This window comes from Schistocerca cancellata, chromosome 4, assembly GCF_023864275.1.
Source record: "Schistocerca cancellata isolate TAMUIC-IGC-003103 chromosome 4, iqSchCanc2.1, whole genome shotgun sequence".
Taxonomy (NCBI): domain Eukaryota; kingdom Metazoa; phylum Arthropoda; class Insecta; order Orthoptera; family Acrididae; genus Schistocerca; species Schistocerca cancellata.
This window is the reverse complement of record NC_064629.1, coordinates 649,087,694-649,115,560: the sequence shown is the minus strand read 5'-3', so window position 1 is coordinate 649,115,560 and position 27,867 is coordinate 649,087,694. Positions and strand designations below refer to the sequence as shown.

General features: G+C 37.4%; 4 protein-coding genes across 4 annotated transcripts in view; 2 read left to right on the top strand and 2 right to left on the bottom strand.

The window, feature by feature from the left end:
• The window catches only part of LOC126183303 (uncharacterized), a 260,517-nt gene that overhangs the window by 35,711 nt on the left and 196,939 nt on the right, over positions 1-27,867 (top strand). The gene's annotated exons all lie outside the window — the stretch shown is intronic.
• Positions 1-27,867, top strand: part of LOC126183304 (uncharacterized) — a 164,904-nt gene that overhangs the window by 35,711 nt on the left and 101,326 nt on the right. The window lies entirely within an intron of this gene.
• LOC126183306 (52 kDa repressor of the inhibitor of the protein kinase-like) lies at positions 11,610-12,628 on the bottom strand. The gene is made up of 2 exons (XM_049925149.1): positions 12,470-12,628; positions 11,610-12,386 (listed from the first exon to the last, which is right to left on the bottom strand). Exons 1-2 carry the CDS (start codon positions 12,570-12,572, stop codon positions 12,118-12,120), a joined length of 372 nt encoding a protein of 123 aa, XP_049781106.1. The 5' UTR covers positions 12,573-12,628; the 3' UTR covers positions 11,610-12,117.
• The window catches only part of LOC126183307 (uncharacterized), a 53,991-nt gene continuing 50,162 nt past the window's right edge, over positions 24,039-27,867 (bottom strand). The window contains exon 2 of the mRNA XM_049925150.1: positions 24,039-24,772. Within this exon, the coding sequence (XP_049781107.1) occupies positions 24,667-24,772 (106 nt within the window). The 3' untranslated portion in view covers positions 24,039-24,666. The remainder of the gene's footprint in view (positions 24,773-27,867) is intronic.

The window sequence follows — 27,867 nt, the reverse complement described above, 5'->3', positions numbered from 1 at the left end:
TAGACAAATCAGTTATCAAGTGGTGGTGTTCAATACACATTTTATCATCAGGTTACCTTCCATTCAGAAAGTGGGTTCACTCAGTGACCTATGTGATTTATAAATTATACAGTGCAGCAATCAGTCATCCTAATTTTTGCAGGTTTTATTATGCAAAACCAGATTTTGGCTAGTGCCTAGCCATTATCAATGAATTATTTTCTAATCTCGATGCATGTTAGTTCCCTGTTGTTTGGGCATCAGTCACAGTTCATTGAATACTACCAATTCAAAGAACTACGACTGACAACCAAACAACGGGGAACTAACATGCACCGAGATCAGAAATTAGTGCATTGATAATGGCTAGGCACTAGCCAAAATCTGATTTTGCATAATAAAAGCTGCAAAAAAAGGACAACTGACTGCTGTGCTCTATAATGTTAATAATTTCCTATGATAAATCGAGGGATAGTGAAGAAGAAAGAGCAAACCACATATGATTAAAGAAGAAATATAAGGCAGAAATCAGTCAGATTAAGCAAGTGCAATGTTAATGACGTTTATATTAATAAGTTGCAAAATAAGTGTAAAGTAGCCTGGATTGTTGTCAGGACTCATGTGGGCAGAAGTAAAGATATTAGCAAAAATAATTCCTGTGATGCTGGTATCACACCAGATGTTTTCAACACATTCTTTGTTCATGCTGGCAGTATGAATAACATTGCTGCAGCTGAACACAATCGTAAATATCACAACATCCATGACTCAAAACATGAAAACTCTTTTCCTCCAAAATTTTGAAGATTTAGTTCCTGTCTCTAAATGATAAGAGGTAAAAGTAACCAATAATAAAAGTGCAATAGCAATACTAACTAATTCAAAATCAGAAGACATTTATTGTCTATTTTTTAGAGAAAAAACTGAGGATATAATAGTGCATCCATTATGTCCTCTTATAAACTGAATGTTTGTTAGTGGTTGTTTCCCTGAATCCTTAAAAAATAACAGCCTTTACTTCTCCGCCCAAAAATGTAATGCGTTTTGTTCTAATAATTACCACCCAGCCTGTGTTGTCCCCATCCTTTTTTTCTTACTGCATTACTGTGTGTGTAAGCGTACTAATTACCAGATTTGCAGAAAACTATGACTTTTTAAACCTTGTGTGTGTAAAACATAGCAAGAAGGTGAAATGTGATGTCAAGTTATGTCTGTGGTCACAAAAATGGATCTATTGCTAATGTTTAAATACATTAGAAGAGAGAAATGTAATTTGTGATTGTGGAAATGTGCACTGCAATTTTCATGATATTCTATGTTTACAAAAGGAATACCAAGAGGACTGTGTGACTGCCATATTAAAATATGATCTTATGTTAGCTAAACTGTATGTATAAAAACCTGAAAAAGTCATCAAAGACTATTCAATGTGTAGTGAAACTGTCATAACCGAACAAAATGATAACTTCATTAGGCCTAAAAAGTTCCATCGTGCTAATAGTAAAGAGAACACCACTAGTCTCCCAGTAGCAAATAATTTTGGACTTTTAACGTGTGGTGAGTCAAAAATGTGAAAATACTAGAACAAATGAAGTACTCCCACAAATGTATCGGCTAAAAATCACTCAGTTACGAAATGCTGTCATAACAAGCAAGGAAATAATAGATAATGCTGGGAACATGCAAACATAACAATTATCGGTAAGAACAAAGAAGATATTTACATACTTTCAGGCAATCATGGAAAAGGTTTAGCTGACATCATGTCTAACATACAAGCTATGCTCAAAGTTGGTGGAGTAATGAAACCAGGTATCCCTTACGGGTAGTTCTGTGAAAATTTTCTGACTCCTGGAATCAACTGTGTAATAATAGGAGGCGCTAATGATGTTAATAGAAATGAAGATACACTTGTCATAAGAGCGTTAAGAAGTACATTACAGAAAATTACAAACGTTAACTTCTTCCTTGGTAGTACAGTGGAACCTTGCGTAGTGAGCATAATTTGTTCCCGGGCAGTATATGTACTTTATTATCCACTAAACATAACTAATTCTTTTTTACTAGGAAGCTATCTATAGTCATTCATTTCTGCTAATGCTTCAACACTTGGAGAAATTGCGATACACCATTATCGTCAAATAAATTTCTAGTGCACGTAGCCACTGCTTTATTAGTGTGTTGATTTTCAGTGTACAATGCAACCGATTCCCATGCTTTCAGCATTTCTCTTATTGCATCAGAAGACTGCTTCTTTGCTGTTACTGCCTCCTCCTCCTCCTCCTCTGAAGAACTCCTCTCCACAACATCCTGCTGTGAAACATGCTGCAACTCCATAAGCTGTTCAGTGGTCATTTCTTGGCTGTGATCTTCACAAGCTCATCAGTATCATTACTATCCACTTCTAGTACAATGCTTTTGGCCAAAGACACAATCTCGTTGACTGCAGGCTTCACAGGTACTGCCTCAAATGCCTGTCACATTCAACAATGCACTCCAGCCAAAGCTTCCTCCAAGCAGAAGTGAGAGTTCACTTGGTAACCCCTTCCCACACCTTTTAGATCATCTTGACACAGGCAATGATGTTGAAGTGATATTACCAAAACTCACTGGAGTGAGATTGATAGCTTCAGTCAGCCCAAAGCAATTTCCAAGAGTGCTTTGGTGCAGAGCTCCTTAAAGTTGGAAATAATCTGCAGGTCCATAGACTGGAGTAACAGAGTGGTGTTGGGAGGCAGAAATTGGATCTTGATGAATTGAAATTCTTCAAGGAGTTGGGCTCTTAGGCCTTGAGAATGGGCATGAGCATTGTCCATAACATGCAAGAATTGGGAATGGCAGATTCATCTCAAGCAAATATGTTTTCACCGAAGGACCAGATACTTCATTGGTCCAATCACAAAATCACGTGACACCCAAAACTTGTAGTTGTTTGATCTTCGCATCACATTTAACCTCTTCTCGATTTTGCTCTTCTTGAAGGCTCATGGAGTTTCTGAATGGTAAACAAGCAGTGGTTTACATTTCAAATCACCTCTTTCATTGGTACAGAATAGCAGAGAGAGCAAAAACCCATACTGCAATATGTAGTACTCCCGGCAGTGGCATATGAACAATGAGGCTACAGCAGTGCAAGTGAATGGAAAAAAAGAGAAAAATAATGGTCATGTCAGTGTACTGAACACCATATAGTGACGAATTTTTTTTTATTAATAAGCTTGAGGCACTGCTGAGTATCTCACATGATGAGAAATCATCAAGATTTATATGTAGGGACTTTAATGACAATGTGCCAATGGCCTTATCACAGTGGTAACATCGGTTCCCATCAGATCATCATAGTTAAGTGCTGTCGGACTGGGCTAGCACTCGGATCGGTGACCATCTGGTCTGCCGAGCACTGTTGGCAAGTGGGACTCAGCCCTTGTGAGGCAAACTGAGGAGCTATTTGATTGACAGTCTCAGAAACTGACCTATGGCCAGGAGAGCGGTGTGCTGCCCACATGCCCCTTCATATCCCCATCCAGTGACACCTACGAGCTGAGAATTACACGGCGGCCAGTCAGTACTGTTGGGCCTTCATAGCCTGTTCAGGAGTTTTTTTTTTTTTTTTTTTGCCAATGTGTTGGTAAAAAGTCCAATTAAAATTCAATTCCACAATACACAATATTTTACACAGTTTGAATCAAATTTAAATAACCTTAAAAGGCTAACAAATGCTTCAAAATGTCTCATGGCAAATTTATTTTGCAATATACAAAACCTCAGATAGAGAAGTTTTGAATATTGACCTAGGCATATCTGATCACAATGAACTCATCATTAAAGTTTTCACAGTTCAGATAAATACAAAAACAGTACATCATATGTACAAACCAATTTTCTCCACTGAAAACTGCAACCAGTTTGCTATCACACTGTCTAACCAATCCTGAGGAGCAGTATTGTTTCATACAATGTTTTCTCATATCTTTTCATGACAGATTTTGAAATGTTCTTTCCAAAAAGATTAGTCAAAATCAACTCACATAGGCATAGACACAGAAATTCATGGATCACATCTCATATAAAAAATTCTTCCAACACTCTGAAATGAAAGCTTGTACTGATTCTAATTTAAAAAAAGTAACAAACTACAAAAAGGGTATAGAAGGATAATTAATCTAGTAAAAATACTAAATAATGCTAGATTAATAAGGAAGTCAGCCAATAAATCAAGAACTCCATGAGAAATTGTTCAAAGAGAAATGAAAGAGACAGTAAGGAACAGGGTATTGTACTTAAATCTAAAGATAACGTAACAATAAAGATGGAAGCCTTGTCTGTCTTTATTTATTTATTTATTTATTTATTTATTTACATCCCAAGATCTTTTATGTACATATATTTTACCCTAGATGTTGGACAAAATTTCATTAATTTCAATACTGTTATATCGAGTATTATTTGGTAGGGTCATTTTTATGATGTTTGTCTGAGCATAATTTGCAACAGAAAATTCTTTACTTGGGGATTTTACATAATTTTCTTTAGCTAAGTGGGATATCTTTCACATATAATGCAATTTGGCACTTTTGCACTTTCATTTTTACAGTACTTGTACGTACATATTTTTAAGGAGAGCTTCCTGGCATCAGATGTACAGTATATTTACAAATTCTGTTTTTAAGATACTGTGATACTGAGTAAAAACAGTTTTCCATAAGATATAAAGTTACACTAATAATTACTTTCCAAGTGTACCTGAGAAACTAAGCAAGAACTTTATCAAACAAGAGAAAATAACAACATCAAAGTAGTCAGCAGTTTGATGATAAGTCCCACAGATGAACATGAAACGTTGAAAGTAAGTAATAGTCTGAAATCAAAAATGTCTGCAGGAATGGACGAAGCGCCAGTGTAAAAAAAAACACCAACGTTGCCTCCCAGAGTTTAAAACCACTGATAGATATTGCCAGTTTCTCATTCGGTAAGGTGTGTTCCCCTAGAGGCTGAAAATCTTTCAGGTTAGACGACTATTCAAACATGGAGATGCATGTAAGGTAGGAAACTACAGACCTATATCCTTCCTTCAATCTTTTTCAAAAAAATATTTGAAAAACTGATAAAAATCCAACTCATAAGCTACCTTGACACCTTCAGTATTCTGAATTATTGCCAGCATATCTTTCATACAGGTCACAACACAGAAACAGCTATGCAAGCCTATACACAAGAGTATGTTAAGAATTTACACAATAGCAAAAGTGTGGTGGGAATCAACCTAGAGCTTTCCAAGGCCTTTTGATACAGTAAACCATCAAATTATACTTGACAAACTGGAGGCAACAGGCATTGGAGGAATTGGGAGGAAATTGTTTGAATCCTGTCTCCAAGATAGAACTTAAGTTGTGGAACTCACCTTAAAATAAGTAAAAATAAAGCATCACATGCTAAGAAAGTGGAAGCAGGTGTCCTGCAGGTTAGAGTTCTTGGCCCATTATTTTTCTTGATCTATATAATGACATTAAAATCCCAAACAGTTCATCCAAAATTATGTTATTTGTAGATGACATAAACAAAATTATAAGTGATGACAGAAAATCTTTATTCACTACAGCTGAAAAAGTTCTGAATCGTGTGCAACAGTGGTTTAATGCTAATAAGTTAGAACTTAATTTAAACAAAACAAATTGCATGCCAGTATAGTAAAGTAAATGAAAAGGATGACCATTTATTATTGGGTGACCAGGAACACAGAAAGTACAGTCTACAAAAATTTTGGGCATGTATACTGATCATGACTTGAGCTGGAAAGACCATGGTATATGCATATCCTCAAAACTCAGTTCTGCTCGTTTTGCATTACGAATAATTCCTCTTGTAGCACAGATTTTGCAAGATTAGTGCATTTTTCTTGTATCTGCTCTATTGTATCTTACGGAATAATGTTCTGGGGTGTAACAAAATCTCATTTGAGAAATTACAGAAAAGAGCCATTAGAATTATTACACACAGCTCTCCACAAACACACTGCAGGCCTTCATTCATGCAGTTAAAAACACATACAGCACCATATTTGTATGTATTCAAAAGAGTACTATGCACAAGAACACACTTGAGTAGTTTACATATAAATTCAGATTTCCAAAATGATGATATATGTACCAGTAAGAATCTGTAGTAGAAACAGCCAGAAAAACAAAAAAACTCAAAAACATTTGAGTTTTTATGGAATAAAGCTGAGTAATGCTCTGCCAATTTGCATCAAGGGAATCGTAGAGGAGGGACAATTTAAGTCTGAAATTAGAAAGTTAACTGTTAAATAAATGTCTTTATAACATGGAGGGATATTCTGTATCCCTAAATCACCAACAAACACTTGTATTTACTTCATTATCAGTACAATCATGCTGTTCTCATTGTAAATCTTATATTTCGTTTGTTTACTCTTGACTGTAAATGATGTGATAAATGTGTGTTCTTGAAGTGTACTATATGTATGTCGAATCCTTATTTACTTGTTCAGAGAGGATGTTTAACTCCAATGCATTAGTTCATTGTGTCATTTTTAAAACATTGTAAAATTTTGTTGTATTAATTTGAAGAATTGTGACAGTTCCCATATCATACAAGTGATGCAAAGTATGCTAATAAACTAAACTGAAAACTAAAAAAATTACATAAAGCTCCAAATCGGTCAAAGTTGTCTGTAAAAAATATTCTAAGTTACTCACAATATGGCTCCAAGTCCAGCCTGTCAACAGTAGAAGCAGTTGACAGTATTGTAGGCAATTGCAACACCGAGTATTCTACACCCGGCATGGAAGAGACAGACAGCCCAAAAGTTTTCACAAGATGCTCATCAGCACTATCGTGCTTTAATTATATATATATATATAAGGTCCTACAAAAATTATCCTTTTTTTGCAACCATATGAAAGTCCTATCAATAAAATGTTGTTTGGTCTATGCTCTGTAGTGAGAAGCCATAATTTATTGTTTAAAATACCCTTGAGGTACCACAAAGTTGACTGGGTGTTCTTCTGACAGGTATTCTTACTTTTCCATCTACATTTCTAATGCACACTTTTTTTTTTGTAGTCTCTGAGAAATGAATAAATGTATTGAATTGCTAATCCCATACTACCATAGTACCCAAAGCTTATTTATAAGTGTTCTGTGGTTTACCATGTCAACAGTTTCAGTTAAATCTAAAAATACACCTGCTGTTTTCTGTTTTTCATCAATGGCTTTTAAAACAGTGGTTATATGTTCGTCGATTACCATCTTACTTGATTTCTTACTTTGCAAACCATACTGAGGACTCGCTAATAATCCATATTTGTTTATAAACTGTATTAACTTAATGTACATTATCTTTCTAATACTTTTGAAAAACAGGCTGTTAATGTAATGGGGCAACAGTTTATCACTTTATGTTTGCCAGTAACTTTGAGAACTGGAATCACTTTGGATGTTGTTAGCTGATCAGGAAAGATGCCTGTCTGTAATGAGGAGTTGCATACTAAGTGACGGGGTCAATAATATTTGGCAGGAAGAACCGCAAGTTACTGCTGGGTATGCCATCAACTCCTGCTAGCTTGACTGTATCTTCCCTGCTTACGTGATCCACAAACACTGATAATTTACAGCTGTTGATCTTGTTTTCTGTTGGCCACTCGATAATCACACAGTATGTGTTAGTAACTACCAGAGAACGATGGAATACTGACGAGTGCAATTAGCATATTCAACAAAATGGTGAAATATATTAACATAAGCTACTTTGGCATTAAAGTGTGTGGTTGAATTGCTAGTAAGTAAGGCAGAAGACTTCAATATATTCCATACAAGGCATGGCACTGCTTGTAAATACACACACTTCCATTCTGAGATGTATAAGTAAATACGATATCGTAAAATATTCTGAAAAAAGTGGTGGTAAATATTGTGTGGTATATATAGGTACTAAGTACACATTATTGGTGTGTGTTATGTCTTATAAGATTGACCCCGGTATCTCCGTAAATAAACGATGGAGAAACCCAAATAAAATAACCACAGACTTTCTAGCTTTTGCAGATCACATGGCATTAATTACTGACTCACTAGATAGTGCCAAAGAGCAAATCACAGAACTACAGACAGAAGCAGGCAAAATAGGGCTAAAGTATTATATGAAAAAACACACTTCATGAAAAACATCAGTGATACCCTTCCGCATCTTAATTCATCACAACACAACATCTAAAACAAACTTCTTTAAATATCAGTACCTAGGAGAACTGATAACAAGCAGTACAAACGGAACGATACCATGGAAAGCAGAGTATCGTATATAAAATAGTAAGGGCATTCCAAATGACAAAAAATATATATAACTATCAATAGCTCTCTTTGAAAGTGGAAATGCTAATTGATGTGATGAGGAAAAGAAGATTACAGTTTTATGGGCACATATACCGAATGGATACTAAGAAACCAACGAAGCAGGTCTTAAACTTACTAACCAGCTACAAATCCAAACCTACACTGTTCACTGAAATTGACAATGATATGAAATACACTGGACTTAGAATGAACGTAATAGATAACAGAATACTTCTTAGGGAAGCAATAATAGATAACAGAATACTTCTTCGGGAAGCAACCCAAAAGGCAGAATTTCATGGGAAAAAAGACGAGGTCTGCAATCAGAAGAAAGTGGACCCAGGAAGAAACGGAATAACAATCTGGAAGGATGAAGGAAGTCTGGAAGAAACGAAAATTAACACAAAGAAGCTGTCGACATTGATTTCCTCGAAGAATCTGCTCGAAAGTCCCAATTAGTAAATTTAATGATGTCATTCAACTTAAATATGAAAGTTATATGTCCTACAAGATTAAACAGCTGTCTTGATCAGGTTGCTACTAACACTGATTGCACTGTAAAAATTATAAATGTTGGTTTTTCAGATCACAGTGCACTAACAATATATTTTAATCAACCATTCAATGTACTCCCATCAGGAGAAACAGTTATTAAATGTAGAAGTTATAGTGATAGCAACATAAACAACTTTGTACTTAGCTTAGAGAAAGAAGACTGGCAAAGTGTATTTACTTCCTCAACAACAAATGAAAAATATGACAATTTTCTGCAGATATTTGAATATTACTTTAACTGCCATTTCCCAGAGAAAACAAAGACTATCACTAACAAAAAACAGAATGCTTGGGTCACAAAAGGCATTAAAACTTTATCAGAAAAGATGAGGCTGCTGCACAGACTTAGCAAACTCGACAGTGGCAAATCCAAAGAGTTCAAGGTATACTATAAAAATTACAAAAACGCATACAGGAGTTATAAAATGCGCTAAAAAGCTCATAATGATAAAAAAATTAGGTACTCTTCCAACATTTGTTAATAAATGAACATACTGGTAGAAAGTTAAGGATAGAGGATAAAATCACACTAAATATAAAAGGACAAAAGACTGAAAATGTACATAAAATTGCCAATAAATTCAACTGCTATTTTTCAGAAATTTCCACAAATCTAACCAACTCTTTACATACTGTTCACTCTCCTCCCACAAATCTCCTGACTAACTCTCCAAACACTGCACACCCTTGTCTCAAAAATAATACTCCTCTGAACTCCTTTTTCCTATCTCCTACAACACCGCATGAAATTGAAGATATTATTTAAAAAAAAAAAAAAAAAAAAAAAAAAAAAAAAAAAAAGAGCCAAAAAGATCTATTCTGCAGGGCATGATTTGATACCCTGCTCCTTACTTCATAAGTGTTCAAATTACATCAGTGGACCCCTGTCAAATATCATAAATACCTCATTTCTAAAGGGAACATTTCCAGACCAGCTAAAACTTGCTAAAATTATACCTCTCTACAAGAAGGGAGAGAAAACGGACGTGACAAACAATAGGCCAATTGCTATACTATCTGCCTTGTCAAAAATATTTGACTACTGTATGTTAACTAGATTAGAAATATGTTTAAATTCTAACAACATAATCACATCTTCCCAACACGGACTTAAGAAAAATAGGTCCACCACACATGCTCTGTATGCATTTCTAAAAAAGTGCTCAAGTTTCGTTGACCATAAACAACCTGCTGTCTGTATATTTCTTGATCAGTCCAAGGCCTTTGACATGGTCGACCACAAGCTGCTGCTTATGAAACTCCATAAGTATGGGATTAGAGGTGTAGCCCACAATTGGTTCCATAGCTACCTTAGTCAAAGGAAGCAATATGTAGAAATATGAAAATCAGAGACATTCAGGAACTGCAGGTCAGATGTACTACATACAACAAATGGCGTCCCTCAGGGATCTGTCCTTGGCCCTGTTCTTTTCATATTGTTTATAAGTGATCTCCCAGAACACATACCAAATGCCAGTTTCTTTCTGTATGCGGACAACACAAATATCCTGATAACCAGTAGAGGTGACACATTGCAAGATGCAGTTAATGAAAGTACTTGTCATTTACAATCGTGGTTTGTATCAAATAGACTACTCATAAATACTCAAAAAACTGTAAGTATGAACTTCCTTACTAGCCAAAATAAAACCCCCTTCAATGCAGTTATAGTTATCGGCAAAGATGACATTACGAACAGGCAGGACACCAGATTTCTTGGACTTACCATCAGTAACACACTAAATTGGAAACCACATATTGAGGCATTGTCACAAAAGCTTAGTAAAACCTGCTATCTATTACGATCATTAACAGACACAGCCATTGTAGATACCTTGAAGCTGGTGTACCATGCCCTGTATGAGTCTGTCTTGATCTATGGCCTAATCTTCTGGGGAAAGAGCTCCGAGTCTCTCACAGTTTTCAAGTTACAAAAACAAGTAGTAAGAATAATGAAATGTAAAAAAAAAGAACTGAACACTGTAAACCACTATTTCAACAGCTCAAAATCCTGCCACTAGCATGCCCTTATATATTGGACCAGCTTGTTTTAGAGTACAGCACTTGGATGCCCTCGACAGAAATGCAGATTGCCACACGCATGACACCAGGAACAAAACACAGTTACAAATTATAACCCACAACACAAAATTATATGCGAATGGGGGTTAAATGTATGGGCATTAAAATATACAATCACCTCCCAACAGACATAAAAACATGCAAAAACCCAGAAATAATGAGAATCAAATTAAGGAAATTGCTACTAAATCACTGTTTCTATTCCGTACATGGATTTCTTGAAACAAAATTTTAATTACTTGCAATAAGCTGTTTATTCAGTTGTAGATGTTTCTACTTAGTAAGATAATTTAATTATTGTATCTTATCTATATTCTGTCTGTATCTCATATATGTATTCTGCTATGTGAACTATGTACCACAGTCTAACATAACAGTCGCGACACTCACTGCTGTAAAAGTTGTTGCCGTTTGACAGATGGAGCGACACCAAAGCTCCTCAGAGCGGCAGGTAAGGTGGACGTCAGACGCGTCGTAAGCATAATGTTTGTTTGCATCCATTTCCTACGTAATTTCCCAATTATTCGAATTAGTTTCTTGCCTCCAAGAGTTTGTGTAGTATCAGAAGGCATATATGTTTCTAAAAATGATTCTAAAATAAGCGCAAGTATGGACAAAAACCATGAATAGAGTGGCAAGCAACAACACATTCGTGAAGAAACATTTGTGACATTGGACAGAATTGCAGCTTACCACGTTGATATCAAAAGAATGTAAACACACAGATTCACATGTAAGAAGCACAGACCTGTACCTCCACATGCAAAAGCGATGGACAGCTCGTTTACCGTTCTGTAGGCCTACTGTGTTTGTCATTGTCACTTGTTTCCACGACCTTCATCTTTATATTATTCTACGTGGGACAAGCAACTGACAAATAGTGGGAGAAATATGCTGAAACCATAATGAGCTGATTACATTACATTTCACGAAAAACCAAAAATTTGATTAATTTTCGAACAATCTGTCTGTAGGCAGTTTCCTTGTCCCATAATAGATTCGCTCGAAGTCTAGTGATCTGCACATTCTGACACTTCACACGCTTTTGTAAGACACGAGCAGCTGCACTTAATCTAACCACTTCATCGTCAAAGCAGGTCTTGTGTTGATGATTCTCACGAATCTGGCACTAATAAATGGAGAGTTGAACTAGCTGCTTCTGTCATAGGGCTGTTTTACAGCTTTAGATTGACTGTCGAATCTTTGTGGCAGCTTCTTCTTCATCGTCAGTTGAGGTGGCTTATCTGGAATGTCAAACAGTGTGCATACTGCATTCCACACGAGTTTGTTATTGTCTGCGTTCATGACCTGGTCTTGTTCGAAATGTAGCGAACAAAACCTAATATTATTATACAGGTAAACCGGGTCTTTCTTCATAAGGTCTTCTCGTCTGCTATTAACAAGCCATTTTTTTGCTCCTAAAACGAAACATTCACGATTGATACACATACATTTGCAAATGAATCCTGACGATACAGTTTAGTAACATGATGGTATATACCTATCAGGATCCTTAGTAAACCTAAAAAAGACAGCTGTGGTGTCTTCTTCCTATTGCTGCTGCAATTTATTGCGCTACAAAAGCTCCCGATGGTAAAATCCATTGTATAAATCAAGATAAACAATCACTATTCGCTTTCACGATCGCGCCGAACTCACAGTTCAACCTACCGGCCGCTTGGAGCGCTGCTGGCAACAAAATCGAGGCAAAGAGTCGCGACTGTCATGTTAGACTGTGTGTCCTATATCATGATGTGCTTTACTGTACAAATTGTATGATCTACAGGACCAATAATAAATCAATCAAATCAAATCAGTTCATTTATCGTATCCTCAAGGAGGGCTATTCGTGTATATAAATAAATAATAAAAAGGAAAGTAGAAAAATTTCCTGGACGTGTCCAGTGGTTCTTGTCTTTGCGTTTCATCTGGACGGACATTTATTTAAAAGATGTGGTAAATATTCTGAAATCCGATGAGCTCCGCGAAAATATAGTTGTACCACAGATGTACATTATGTCTGCTGCTAGTTGTTCATCCTTCACGTCAGAGATAGAGGATACTCGTGCTGCCATCTCGTGCAGACGTTACGAAACACGTAGTAACGAGTGCTTGCTGAGCTGTCTTACGTTACGTGTCATTGCAAAATTTTATTAAACTACTGAAGTACCACACTATTTATGTAGAAAACTTAAGACAAAAAATAAATTATTTATGTCAGGAACTGCTACCGTTACGCCCACAGGAATAAAAGAGCAATAAATTTCATTGCATTGGTTCCACACTCGTTTGTTTTGGCATTCTTTCTCCTTTTAAATCTCCGACTCTGGGCTCCCACGTTTCTGAGAGAGAAATGTAAATTTGATGAATTTGAGTCACATAACTCCGTGATATCCTTGTTGTTATGCGTATTGAAATATGGTTGTTAACCCCTTTAACTCCGCCTGCAGCTTCTGTACAGTGAGTTACCTGCGGAAGCTGTTGCCGGTCCCAAGCCCGGATAAAGGAGGAGGGTTGGCCATTTAAGAAAGCTGTAAAAGGGATGATTCAAGTTGTTTAGGGACTGATTTTGCGAGGGGAAGGTTGTAAGCAGTCATGGCTGCAGTACAGTTATAAATTTTAGAATTTAAAAAGCAGCCAGCCACAATTATGGTTCAAAAAAGTTTATTGAAATCAAACCATCACCGATTTCGGATTTATTACAAATCCGTGTAAGATGGCGCCTATAGATTTTCTTACTTTCCTGCTAGGGTCTCGTTTCGCAGTGTACATTTTCTGCCCTAAGATTAAAAGTTCTTCATTCAAAATCCGATTAACTGGGAAGAGAATTTTTTCCATTTTAAGCTACATATAAACAAATGGAATGACATTAAGTTAAATAAAGCATGCAATGTGCCGGCACACCAAGTATGTTTACGACATATTTCATGTTTTATTTTACTTTACGGTCATGTCTTGTGTGTTCCTATTACGGTTAAAAAGCAAAAAAATCTGTTGAAAGTTCACAAATACAAAACGTTTTGTTTATAGTGGTGCGCAATAACGATTGCAGAACGAAGAGATAGCAGAAAAGCAATAAAATCTTTCACAGACATCGTAATATGGAATTGTGACAAATCCAAACCGGCATTGATGTGCTTTAAATAACATTCTTTAAATTATGTGTGTGGCTGGTATCTGTTTTAAATTATAAACCGTATAATTAACAGAGGCATCCTCTAAGACTAGGTACCATAATGAGATCGTTTACATTTGATTATCCCACCCATCTTTTACTTAGGAGCATGATGGAAACTTTCGCAAATAAAGCATCTACACAGCCCCACAGCGGTGATAGCTATATGGAAATCGCGAATCAACTTGTGTGGTTTCCTTTTGTTTCTTTAAATACGACTGATGTGTCATCAACAGTTGTTTCTAGTGAATGTAGTAAGGAATTTTGCGTCTTTCAGAATAATCCACTCAAGAAATTGACGTTGAATACTACTATAAATTCCGGCGTTTTTCATCTGCATGTTACGTAGGTTAAATGGAGAAAGTTAACAATAAGCATTTCTACAGATTTCCAAGACAAACTAAAGAGTTGCATCTGATGTGGAGTAGTCCTTGTAAGCTGTGAAGGCGGAGGGAGTTTTGGCTAGTGGAGTTTCAAAAGCAGACTTAAGATTCAGATAATCGAAAAAGTCCCAGATTCATAGGAATGCTTTAACAGGGCTACCAGAACTTAAAACAAAGCTACATCATGGGAAAAATGAACGAAAACCGCTTAAAGCTTTGTACGATAGCAGCAACAAGAGCTAGGCAATGGACATATGAAGACAAGGAATTTGCTCTGTCCTTATACAAGCAAAACCCTTGCCCATACAGGTATTTGTTAGTTCATTTTTGCCTTCCTTCTGTGACTCATATGAAACCTCTATTGTGCAAATAGAGCTGATGGCAGTTGGTACAATTTGTCATCAGAGTGCAGCCAACTGGGGAGCACTGAAGGGACTCTGCAGTCAGTAAACAAGTGAATCCAGTCCATTTCATTTTTTACCTATTGCAGTCATCAGGAATAACAATTTGTAAAGCCCACTTTTCTGAACAGTATATATTAAGTAAATTTGCACCAATTTTGATTTACATGTATCTCAGAAATTGAAAACAGACTATCTGTACTAAAAGAATAAATGTGGTTAAGGAGAAATTGAAGAACAAGTTTAAAGCTGCTTGACAGTTCAGAGATCAATTTTGCTGTGTACTTCGAAAACAAGAAATGTAGAAGTCTCTCTCAATCTTGATGTTGTATCTGCTATTGTGTTGAAGCATTTACTCTCGTTTTATGTAGGGACATTTTAGAGGAAGTCAGTGATTAAATAATGCAAGTTACCTGAAATAGGCCTACAGTTGTGAAAAATATTTGATAACACGTAGGTCTACATGCTTTGCCCACTTCTACTGGAAAGCTATAATAATCCTTGTGATTTTCCAGATGCAGTTCCCTCTGTGTCTAAGTACCTACATTACCTGGGAGAGAACATCCTGTAGACGTAGATTGTAGGGAATGCCTGAGTAGGCATACTTTGTTTAAAACAGCGATAACTTGCAGCATAAGTATTCAAAGTGATTGTGAGTATCCGAACTCAAGTTGCCAATGTGATCTGAGAGGGATTATAGATAATGTTTTGCGTTACTTGTTCTGGTAATGAAAATTCTATTTGTCTTGTGAAACACATACAATCCCACAAAATCTTATGCCTTGTAGTAATTAGTAATGATTTCCTTATATGCGGTTGTAGATGTAGTAGATGCATTAAGACTGATTACGTCCAGTCAGATGTATATCTAGATGTGTTGAGGTTGATTAGGTGCAAGGAAGAGAGTGGGATTTACAGATATTCCAGTTAAAAATTTGACAATTTGTATATTATGTTAGCTGAAGTGTAGGCCTAATACCTGAGGATATATTGAAAAAGTTTAGCTGTACAATTATTTGTAATATTGAAGAAAATATCTTTCTTGGAAGTACTTTAGTGCAATAAATTTCATTGCAACTGCAGGTAAATAAGTTTGGGTAAAACTTCTTGCAGGTAAGACTGGCGCACTGAACTGCTGCAGAAACAAAGCGATGTATAGATGTCAGATGATAATCTTGTGTTTGTTCCTTCATACCATTTCATCATCAAAATGAAAGTTGTACCACACTCAGGAAATGAGCACAGGAGAGCAGATATAGGAATCAAGTGTCACTGCACTCGGTGAGGTTGTAATGGAGTTGGTTTGCCGTAGGATGAAACCCAGTGCTGGTCCATGGGCCTACTGTTCTCAAAAAGTACGTTGCAGCTGCTGAGCTTAAATCTCAATCTGAAGAACAGAAAGTGTCACATGCCTTCACATCATGAGACAGTGTGAGAAGGTACAAATGTAATCCAGGACATTAGTGCAAAATGTGATCACGAACTTTACGCCATCACCTCTCATCCCTTTGTCACCCAAATACTGGCATTGAAAATTTTCCACCACCAGGATGACTTGCATCCAAGTTGAGAGCCACCACACAGAACTTTGTTAGCAACCTTGGTTATGGAGATGGGGCCATCTCACCACAATCGTAGAAATTTCATAGCAATAGGCCTACTGCTGTGTTAACATTGCCAAGGTCTGTAAACATTCTCCTGTTTGTTTTTACCCCAAATGTCATATAAGAGTGGGATCCAACACACTCTCTACATCATTTGTCCACTAAATTCAAATGGTCGGTGGAGGAAAGATGTTTGTTTATGTTCATCCATAAATAAACATTTATTTGCACTCAATGTCATCAAGATTAAAGCTGATAACTGAAGATCTAGCTGAAGCCTCTTCAGGCTTCTTATACTTAAATGCCAATACATATATTCCCTAACGGTATTTGTGGATAACGGAAACTTTAGGATGAACTCGGCAATTCACAACCACAGTACTACAGGTAGAAATAATTTATTTCTCCTGGTTTAAAAGGGAGTTTTATATTCTGGTGCAAAAGATTGTAACAGGTGGACTGTAGAAAAGAAACTAAATATTCCCACCCATCCATATAAACGGCAAGTTGACATATCCTGAGCATGTGAATTTGTTGAAAACAAGTGACCAGTCAGTGTGTAAAAAAGAGTCGAGCTAAGACACTAAAAGTAAGTTGTCAGTCAGTGTCTGAAAATAAAATACGGAAAAAAAGAGGAAGTATCCAGTCTATGTGTGAAAGCAAACAAGCTACTGCATGTTTGTTTTGCTTCACAATTGCTAAATATGTATGGAAATTGGACATACATCCTAATCTCCTTCTCCCCTACGTCTCTGTTTCCTCCTGTCCCTCTGACGCCTACCATCTCCTTCCCCCTCTCTCTGTCCATCTCCTCCTCTGCCCTCTCTATATCCATTTCCTCCCTCTCTGCCAATGGCCATCTCTTCTCTCCCCCTTCTCTCTCTGAGCTTGAGCCTTGCTTGTTATTACAATTTTAGTTTCCATAGTAGTATTCTAATCATAAACCATAAATACAATGTTCCTGTTTCCTGTGAAAACAGACTGCAAGGAATAAAACAAAACAGTATAGTTTTGTGTTTACAGTTTGCATTTAAAATATATATAATGAGGTAGACATATATGGAAGAAATAATTTGTCTAGCAGTTTAAGTGCCCAGCTATCATAATTGAAACTGATTGTGAGAAAGAAAACAAAACTATACATTTTCACAGCAGAGCATGGCAAACATTTTCTTTGGCACAGTCAGTTTTAACAGAAAATTGGTAGTTGGTCTTTAAAAGAATATATGGCCTGTCTCTCCCTGAATGTTTATTAGGGTATCGTGTAAAAATTTGAAATAAATTGGTCAAGACCTTTTTGAGATTTCTGCTAACAGTGTTTCCCATTACCACATACAATTAAAAAAATTTAGCCTACAGCCATCTAAGCATTTATTAAGGCATTGTGCAAACATTTCAAGTAAATCAGTCAAGTACATTTCCAGATTTTTGTTTACAATATTAAACAATGGCCTTTCTTTTCACAGTGGTATAGATTAACTAACACTGGCCAAGCGAATATCAATTGCAGTTATAATTGTGTGTTTGACTTAGTACTGTAGATGTGGGTTACTGTAGATGAATACAAAACTGGGGGGGGGGGGGAAGGGGGGGGGGTGCTCAATGTATGTTAGTAGTGACATAGACTTGCATTGCAGTGCCCTTGCTGTGAATGATTACTGTACAGAAAATTTACTGGAAACAGTGGTGTTGTTCTGTCACTGTAAAATCTTACAATTGTACGTGTATAACTGCACAACAGATAGTGATATTGGTATATCTGTGCAGGTTTTACAGAAACTAATTGTACACTTTGAGAAATGGCCTAAACATACGATTTTAATTTTTGGTGGCTTGAGTACTGATACAAGACTAAGGACACATACAAATTAACCTACTCAGTATGCTATGATCACATGACCTGTTCTGTATTAACGATCACTTAACAAGACAAACTGCTTGCCTTGACAATGTAATTACTAATGTTGATACAAATCAGTTATCAACTAGGGTTGTTCAATACACATTATATCAGTGCATAAAGGTGTTCAGTTAAATTAAATACTAAAAAGTCTATATCTGATTCCAGTGAAATTAAGTCCAGAACCTAGCTAAAGACAACAAACTGGAATGGCATTCTGCTTGAAAGCAGGCCTACTCACATTGAAAATGCATTTACATTAACTGTCAGTGCACTGTCAGATACATTTAAAACTAATTGCCCTAAAGCAGTGAGAAAAAATAAGGGAACTGACAGGATATATTGTCTCACATCTGTGCATTACCGGTTCACACACTATCTACAAAAGCTATTAACTCTGTTAATAATTTCCTATGACAAATCAAGGGATAGTGGAGCAGAAAGAGCAAGCCACATATAGTTAAAGTATAAATAACACTGCTGCAGCTGAACACAATCGTAAATATGACCACATCCATGACTCAAAACATGAAAACTCTTTTCCTACAAAATATTGAAGATTTAGTTCCTGGCACTAAAAGATAAGAGGTAAAAGTAACCAATAATAAAAGTGCAATAGCGAAACTAAGTTACTCAAAATCAGAAGACATTTATGAACTCTCTATTTTCGAGAGAAAAAATCTGAGGATGTAATAGCACATCCATTAAATTCTCTTATAAACTGGATGTTTGTTAGTGGTTGTTTCCCTATATCCTTAAAAATAACAGTCATTATTTATCTGCTAAAAAATTTATCGTGTTTTGTTCTAATACTTACTGCCCAACCTGTGTTGCACCCATCCTTTTTTCCTTACTGCATGACTGTGTGTGTAAGCGTACTAATTACCAGATTCGCAGAAAACTATGACTTTTTAACCTTGTGTGTGTGAAACGTAGTAATAAGGTGAAATGTGATGTCAAGTTATGTTTGTGGTCCCAAAAATGGATCTATTGCAAATGTTTAAATACCTTAGAAGAGAGAAACATAATCCGTGACTGTGGAAATGTGCACTGCAATGTTCATGATATTCTATGTTTGCAACAGGAATACCGAGAGGAAAGTGTGACTGCCTTATTAAAATATGGTATATTAGTTAAGCTGTATATAGAGAAGTCTGATAAAGTAACAGAAGACTATTCAAAGTGTAGTGAAATTGTCATAACCGAACAAAATGATAACTTCATTAGGCCCAAAAAGTTCCATCGTGCTAATCATAATGATAACAACACTAGTCTGCCAATAGCAAATAATTTTGCACTTTTAACGTGTTATGAATCAAAAGATGTGAAAATAGCCATATCAACTAAGTACTCTCGCCATACTTGCACTGTACATGCTTGAGCTCTGTCCTGCAAAATGATGGTCAGGTCCTGCAGAAAGTGTCATTACTTCTGTCTGTAAGCTGGTCAAAGGTTGTGTTCCGAAAACGAACAGCACAGAGACAGAAGTGATGACACTTTATGCAGGACCTGACCATCATTTTGCAGGACAATGCTCAAGCACGTACAGTGCAAGCTGTTACTGATTTCTTTGACTGATGGGGCTGCTAAGTGCTATACCACCTACTGCACTCCCCTGACTTAAGCCCTCATAAGTTCAACTCAATTTCTAAACTGAAAACACTTCACAGCATTTGCTGCAGAACTGCTGCAAATTCGTTGGGCAATAGACCGTGCCGCTCAAATGGTCAACACAACTGGCACTGCTAAGAGTATCCTACAACTTCCACATCATTGGCAATGGGTTATGCACAATGCGGGTGACGACTTTGAAGGTCAGTAAAACTTTGAAACACGTATCTATTTTGTACGAGCTGTAAATAAATAGTTGCCAGCATTAAAGTTCCAACCCTTGTATGTAGTTCTATAATGGAAAACGTTATAAGCCCATTCAACAATCTCTGGTGGCTTCTGATATTTACCTGCTTAAGAGCTCTCGAAATTCCTAAATATATTTAAAACAGTTACTGTACAGGACAAGATACCGAGCAAAAAGCTGGGCAGTTCTAGGTGAGCTGGTGCATTACCAAACTCTTCCCTCTTGGGACTGAACTGTATCCCCCTGTTGACATTGCCGGACAGAGATTGTAATGTAGACACAATTGCCACATATGAAGACACATACTGGATGTGGTCACAGGAAACACAAGAGAAAAGCTGGAGGCAAAAACAACAAATGTTGTTTTGCTGATTAATGCAGATTCTTAGGTGTTCTTGTGGATAATGAACTGAAATGGAAAAAACAGCCAGCCGAAGTGGCCGTGCGGTTAAAGGCGCTGCAGTCTGGAACCGCAAGGCCGCTACGGTCGCAGGTTCGAATCATGCCTCGGGCATGGATGTTTGTGATGTCCTTAGGTTAGTTAGGTTTAACTAGTTCTAAGTTCTAGGGGACTAATGACCTCAGCAATTGAGTCCCATAGTGCTCAGAGCCATTTGAACCATTTGGAAAAAAACATATTAATAATGTTTGTAAGAAACTGAGCTCTGTCATATTCTTAATGATTCAGCTATCACAGTATTCAGACAAGAACCTTCTGTGTACAGTGTATCATGGACTTTTCGAACCATATTTACAGTATGGAGTGACTGTGGGGGGAAACTCAAACAAACAAGAGACCAAACGAGTGTTCACATTTTAAAAAAAAAAAAAAAAAAAAAAAAAAAAAAAAAAAAAAAAAAAAAAAAAAAAAAAAAAAAAGCAATTAGGACCATTTCAAGAAGAAAGACCTCTGAAACGTGCAGAAACTGTTTCAAGAATTTAGGTATCTTAACTTTTTCATCGTTGTATATATACAAAACAATAATGTACATCACAAAAGGTAGTGAGGACTGGATTACAAATGCTAGTGTACACACCCACAATACAAGAAGGAAGAATGAAGTACGGAGCATTCCCCCCCCGACTGGCAATGCTAGAAAAAGGACCCCAGTACTCTGGTATCAGACTACTAAGACGTCTGCCCAAAAACCTGCAAGATAGTGTACTTCATAATGACTTTCCAAATAAACTTAAAGACTATCTCATTGAAAAAGAGTTTTACAGTGTTGCAGAATACTTATGCCATTAAATTTGTATATATTGTTACTCATTATCAGTGATGTAAAAATGTAAGCTAAAGGTGTAGAAAAATAAGTGATAAAGAATGTTAATACTTTGACATGTCCTATATTACACGTACATTTACTGTACACAATGGAATCTTACAGGATCAAATAAAATTCAATTCAATTCAACAGAAGCTGTGCACAATATAACCTACTTACTACTGTTGGAAAGCTAGTCCCAATCAATAAATCCTACCACTAAAGTAGGAGGAATTTCAATTTGCTGGTGCCATGTGTGTTAATATTTTGGTCTATACTTAAACAAGAAAATTATTTTTATTATTCAAGTAAAGTAACTAAGAAAGCTTGCAAAACTGTGTATGAGGTAGCTCAGACTGAAATTGACATGAACTATCAATTCCAGTGAAAAGATTATATAGTAGCGCCATTGCTGTATTTGCAGCAAACATGCGGGCCAAACAGTTGCACAGTGATCATGCAAAAGGACACCTTGGACATATGCAGAGAGATGTGCTTCTAAAACTAACTGTAGCATTGGAACTACATCAGCAAATGCATTATTAGTAACTTATTGTTGTTTTCTTTATATGATAACTTTAGACAACATAAATATACTACGTTACGGAACATCAAATATGCGGAAATTGAAGAGGTGGCATTTCACATGGGCATCGTACTTTAATTCTATCAAATTCCACAAAAATAATGCATCATACAGATGATAAAACAAAAAAGAAAAGCAAGTTATGAACCACAAAGTATGTGCCAAGACTGTAGTTTTTCTGAGGCCAGCATAAAACCAGAGGATATGTGACATAATCTGTTCAAGTTCATAGATGATGAAAGCTTGTACAAGGTGATTAGAAACAGTCTGAAAAGCTTGTAATGGTGTTTTAGTGCAGGTTGTGCTGAGAAATAATTGTTAAGAAAAAAATTCAATATGTTGTGCCACTTCAAAGTTAAATAGCACTGAGGTTAGCCAATCAAGGCATCATGCGTGAAAATTCAAGCAGTCCACCAGTTACAATTAGTGTCAGTTGTTCCCAGAGTGCAGCTGATAGCGAATGTGACTGCTCAGCCTTTGGTTTGAGTTCAATCCTTACTACCATCCCATTTCCAATTTTTGTAAAGCTCTCTAGTTTGGTTTGGGGAAACCAAATGAAGAACATATTTTGTGATACCATCTCTGGTGGGCCACTTGAATTTGCACATGCAACAGCCTGATTGGCTAACTTCAATACTAATTAACTCGGAAACAGTGCAACACACTGAATTTTTTCCTTAATAATTATTTCTCAGCACAACCTATCCTGGGACACCCTGCAAGCTTTTCAGACTGTTTCTGACCGTCCTCTGTATATTATATTTGAACATGTTTTTGTATTTTTAGAAATGTATTTACATTTTTATACTTTTATATTATGCTGAAAAAATTAGAAAATTTGTCGATGTAATATGGCAACTGTTATACAGAGTGATTATAATTAAAGTTCCAAGTACAAAAAGTTGTAAAAAAAATGGACCAGTGCTTGGAAAGACGTCAAATTTGAACGGAATATTATTAAAGAAGGATGAAATGTTATGGAAAAAAAAATATGAACGAAAATTTTACCACTATGTGTCACAGTAAGCAGCAGAATATGCAAAATAAAAGATGGGAGGTATACAGCTGTTCCCCAGTTCGTATCTGAGATGCTCTGCATGAGTCTCAATGCAGGATTGTTTGCTGCTGGTAAAGCCCTTTTGTGACTGACCATACACCAGTAGTTATGCAGAAACTTCAGGCACTCAAGGGTATGAAAAAAAGGTGCAGGTCCAATGTCTGCCAAGGGTGTGGAGAATATGATTGCCAAATTCATAAAGATAGGTCCACTTGAACTGCAGTTTGCAACAGGGAGGAAAACAATTGATCCAACATCAGTAGAAGGTGTGGCCACAACATTGCAGGAGGGGTCGAGCAGTGGTGTGAAAATATGCAGTGCACAGGGAATTGCCCAAACTCTGGACATGCCTTTGAGCATGGTGCATGAAATTCTTCGATACTTACTGCATTGCTATACAAAATTACTCATGTTCAGGAGTTGCTTCATACTGACCTGGCAGTAAGAAAAATGTTTGTTCTAGAATTTCTTACTTGCATGGAAGTGGACAATGAATGACTATGGAACATTCTGTGGACAGATGACGCCCATTTCCGCTTCTAAGGACGTGTCAGTACACAGAACTGCAGAATATGGTCAGTGGAAAATCTGCTCCCACATCAGCTGGCATCTCTTTATTCTGCAATGTGAACAGTATGGTGCAGGTTGACAGCATTGTTTACATAGGACTGTATTTTTCTGAGGAGATGGGTTGTGGAGGTCCTGTTACCTGTACCATCACTGGCAAATTTCATTATGTCTCTGTGTTTTTCATCAAATATGTGAAGTCCACGATTCCTACTCATTTCACTAGAAAAACAATTCAAACAAATCATATTAATGAGTTTTATTACAAAAAATTAAAAGACAATACTTAAATCTGACAATTACACAGATATGTCACAAGCAAAGAGTGACATACAAAATAAGCAATTTCTTCAGTATAACAGTTCCCATGTCTGTGTTACATAGAGTGTACAGGCAAGGTAATGAGCACTGACGCTTCTATCCAGCTGCTGGTCACGAAGTGGCTATTCAACTGGAGCATCACCAGTCAGTCACGGCACTTATGTCCTCTCCACATAGGGGCTGCTGTTGTCGTGTAGTCATCCTGGAGAGGGATCAGTCAGCGTGCGACTGGCTGACGTCTTCTCACAGCCACCTCTTTTCTATCATTCCCAACTAGCATGCTGGTGCTTGACTTTATGCCGTTACATTGCTCTCCGCCAATGTGATGGACTGTCATTGTATATGGAGCACGAAAACAGTGGGGGAGGCAGCAGGGTGGACACACTAATGGACTGGAAGCTGTGGCTGCAGGGGACGTGATACTTCCAGTCATACCCCACTATCTGGCCTGTGCACTGGTGGAAATGTCCCCCGGAAGACATCCAGAAGGGTACGTATCCACCTCCTGAGGCCCATACCACAATATAGAAGGCGTTGGCTACTGCGACATTTGTGGGTCCAGCTCCATTGGTAGGACGAGATCAGGCAGAGGAGGCAAAGGCTCCATCTGGATGGGGTTGTCCTGTGGTGTTGTGATGACACCCTCTGGCAGCTGCTGTGGCCACACTGTCCTCGGGATCTGTGAATCTGGGGGAAGAGATACAGAAGGATAACCATGCACATGGCAGTGGCGAATTTTATTGTGATGTCGGTGCTGCAATCCGTCTGGGCCTGAAATGAGATACATGCATAGGCCAATTTGACAAAGGATCTCGCCTTGCACCCACCATCTGCTGCCGCTAAAAACCCCGTAAAACACAAAATCATGCAGTTCAAAGCGATACTTCCAGCATCATTTTGATTCTGATAAAATGTTCCGCTTCACAGTTCGACTGTGGATGGAACGGTGCACTAGTTAGGTGCTGTATGCCATTGTGTTCACAGAATGATTCAAATTCATTTGATGTGAACTGAGAACCATTGTCCAACACTATGAGTTTAGGCACATCTTCAAAGGAAACAATTGAGGACAACACCTGATAAGTGCTATGTGACGTTGTTGATTTCACTAGCACAGCAAAAGGAAACTTGCTATAAAAGTCTACCACAATCAACCAACGAGTGTTCCAAAAAGATCCCGCAAAATCTATGTGCACACATTGCCATGATGATTGTGACTTAGGCCAAGTAGAAAACATTTGTGGCTGAGCAATCTGATTTTCCACACATGCATGGCACTGTGACATAATCTGTTCTATTTGGGTGTCCATACCCAGCCAAGTGCAGTGTCGACATGCTAACTGTTTCACACAAACAATCCCCCAGTGTCCTTGGTGAAGTAACTGCAATACTTCTTTTTGCAAAGCTTTGGGGATCAGCACATGTGACTGTCCACTGTCATTTTGAACAAGAATCACTCCTTTCTGTATAGCGAGGCTATGCTGACATGCAAAGTATCAGCGCGCTACTGCAATGAGTGGGGCCAAGATGTGCGAATATATTTTAGCAAAATGTTCAAATTTGAATGAGCTTCCATGGCCTGAGGAATTTTCCTGTCATTCAGAGGAAAGGACTGAAGCAATTCAGAATTGTGAGCATTGATGTGACAACAAGATGCAGCAGAAGCATCAAAGTCTGTATCAGGGTCAATCGGAAGACGTGAAAGTGCATTTGCATTACCATGTCGAGCTGTTGGACGATACACTCTCTCATATTGTTATTGAGACAACAACAAAGGCCATCTTTACAATTTTTGGACAGTTTGTACAGGAACCAGCTTCATCGGATAAAACAAGGACTGCAGTGGCTTGTGATCCATTTACTAAGTAGAATTTTCTGCCATACAAATAGTGGTGGAATTTGGTGACACCATACACAATAGCCAATCTTTCTCTATTTGTGAATAGTTACACTGAGATCTGGACAGCACTTTTGATGCAAAAGCAATAGGCCTGTCTTTATCACCAAATCTGTGCAAAAGCACTGCACCATTTCCATAAGAGGAAGCGTCAAATTGCAACACAACTGGTAGGTCGAGATAAAAGTGTACCAAGCAGTGATCACTGAGAAATACATATTTATATTTTTTAAAAGTTTCTTGGCGCTCATCTATCCAAACAAAGGGGATGTTCTTGCGATGAAATTGATGCAATGGAGCTGTGATTTGTGTAGTATTTGATATGAACTGAACATAATAGTTCATTTTCCCTAAGACCGACTACAATTCTGTGACATTGTGAGGAACTGGCAGGTCCTGTATGGCTAACAAATGTGACTAGAGGATGTACACCTTGACTGTTTATGACATGACCAAGATACTGCAACTCAGGTTTAAAACTGTCACACTTGTCCAGTGTACACTCTAGTCCTGCATCAGATAACACACGAAACAAACTACACAAATTTTCAGTGTGTTCTTCAGGTGTATGACCTGCTACAACAGTATCATCCAAATAGTTTGAACAGATTGATACTTGAGCAGTCAGCTGTTCGAAATACTATTGGAAAATGGTGGGTGCAGAAGCACTGCCAAAAGGCAAATGCAAATATTTAAACAAGCCCACATGAATGTTCACGACACACATTTTGAGATGCTTCGTCTAGTAGTATTTGAAGATAGGCATCGCGCAAATCAATTTTTGAAAAGTAATGACCAGTGCCTAATCCATTCGTGAGATCCTCTGGGGTGGCAATGGATAATTATCAATCACAGTTTGTAGGATGACTGTAGACTTAAAGTCAACACAGAGGCGAATGCGAGCTGAAGGTTTGGGGAGCAAAACCAGTGGACTTGCCCATTGACTAGCTTGTATGGGCGCAATAGCTCCACTATCTTGCAATTCTTTAAGTTCAGTGGACACTTAGTCCCATAATGCAATGGGAACAGTTCTGCCCAGCAAAATTTTGGCTGAGCATTGTCTTTCATAGTAATATGTGCAATAAAATAACAAAATTGTTAGCCTTGAATAAAGCTTCAGAAAAAGTTCAGGGAATTTTTTCAGCCAGCTACCTACACTGTCTTTGGCACTGAATGCAGTCATTGACAACAGTGTTTCCTGAATGTTAACACCAAAAAAAAAAAAAAAATAAATCAAGGCCAAATATGTTCTCACAATCGCATGATTGTAGCACATGAAAGTCATAGTTCGTGTACACAAGTGATACATGGCAGGCAAAGTACATTTTCTGAGAACAGGGATGTCTTGTCTATTATAAGCTGTGAGGTGTGTGCTACTTTTAGAAAGGTGTGGGGAGTCTAACAGTTCATATGTGTCACGATTCAGCAATATAACAGAGGCACTCATGTCCAACTGAAATTTCACATGCTTCCCACTTATATGCAATTGAACAAAAAGTTTGTTGGACTGGCATAGCACTGAAGAAAGTGTTTGCTTGCTAGTTTTGCTAATGACTGCAGCAGGCTTTGAATACACTGCATTGATTAAGGACGAAACTGCTAGGTCATTGATCCCTTGTTCCAAATAAAACAATGCCACAAGAATGAGAATAAAACAAGCGAGACTGACAACACAAAACGGAGAGAAAGGAAAAACCACAAGGATGAACAAAGGGCGACAAACACTTAAATGGACAAAAGGGGACAAGAAAACCACAGAAACACAATAAATAGGTAGAAGATACTAAAACGACAAAGCAGATTACAAGATGCCAGCCACTCTGCAGCACATTAAAACCTCCACCCTAAGAGCACTAGGGTGGAGGACACAGAGGGACAAAGGACA

Bases quoted from the DNA above. Each gene is read 5' to 3' on its own strand.
- LOC126183306 (XM_049925149.1), bottom strand. From the start codon at position 12,572: ATGGATTTTACCATCGGGAGCTTTTGTAGCGCAATAAATTGCAGCAGC. The intron at 12,387-12,469 runs GTATATACCATC...GTTTCGTTTTAG, and splicing joins TTTACTAAGGATCCTGATAG to GAGCAAAAAAATGGCTTGTT.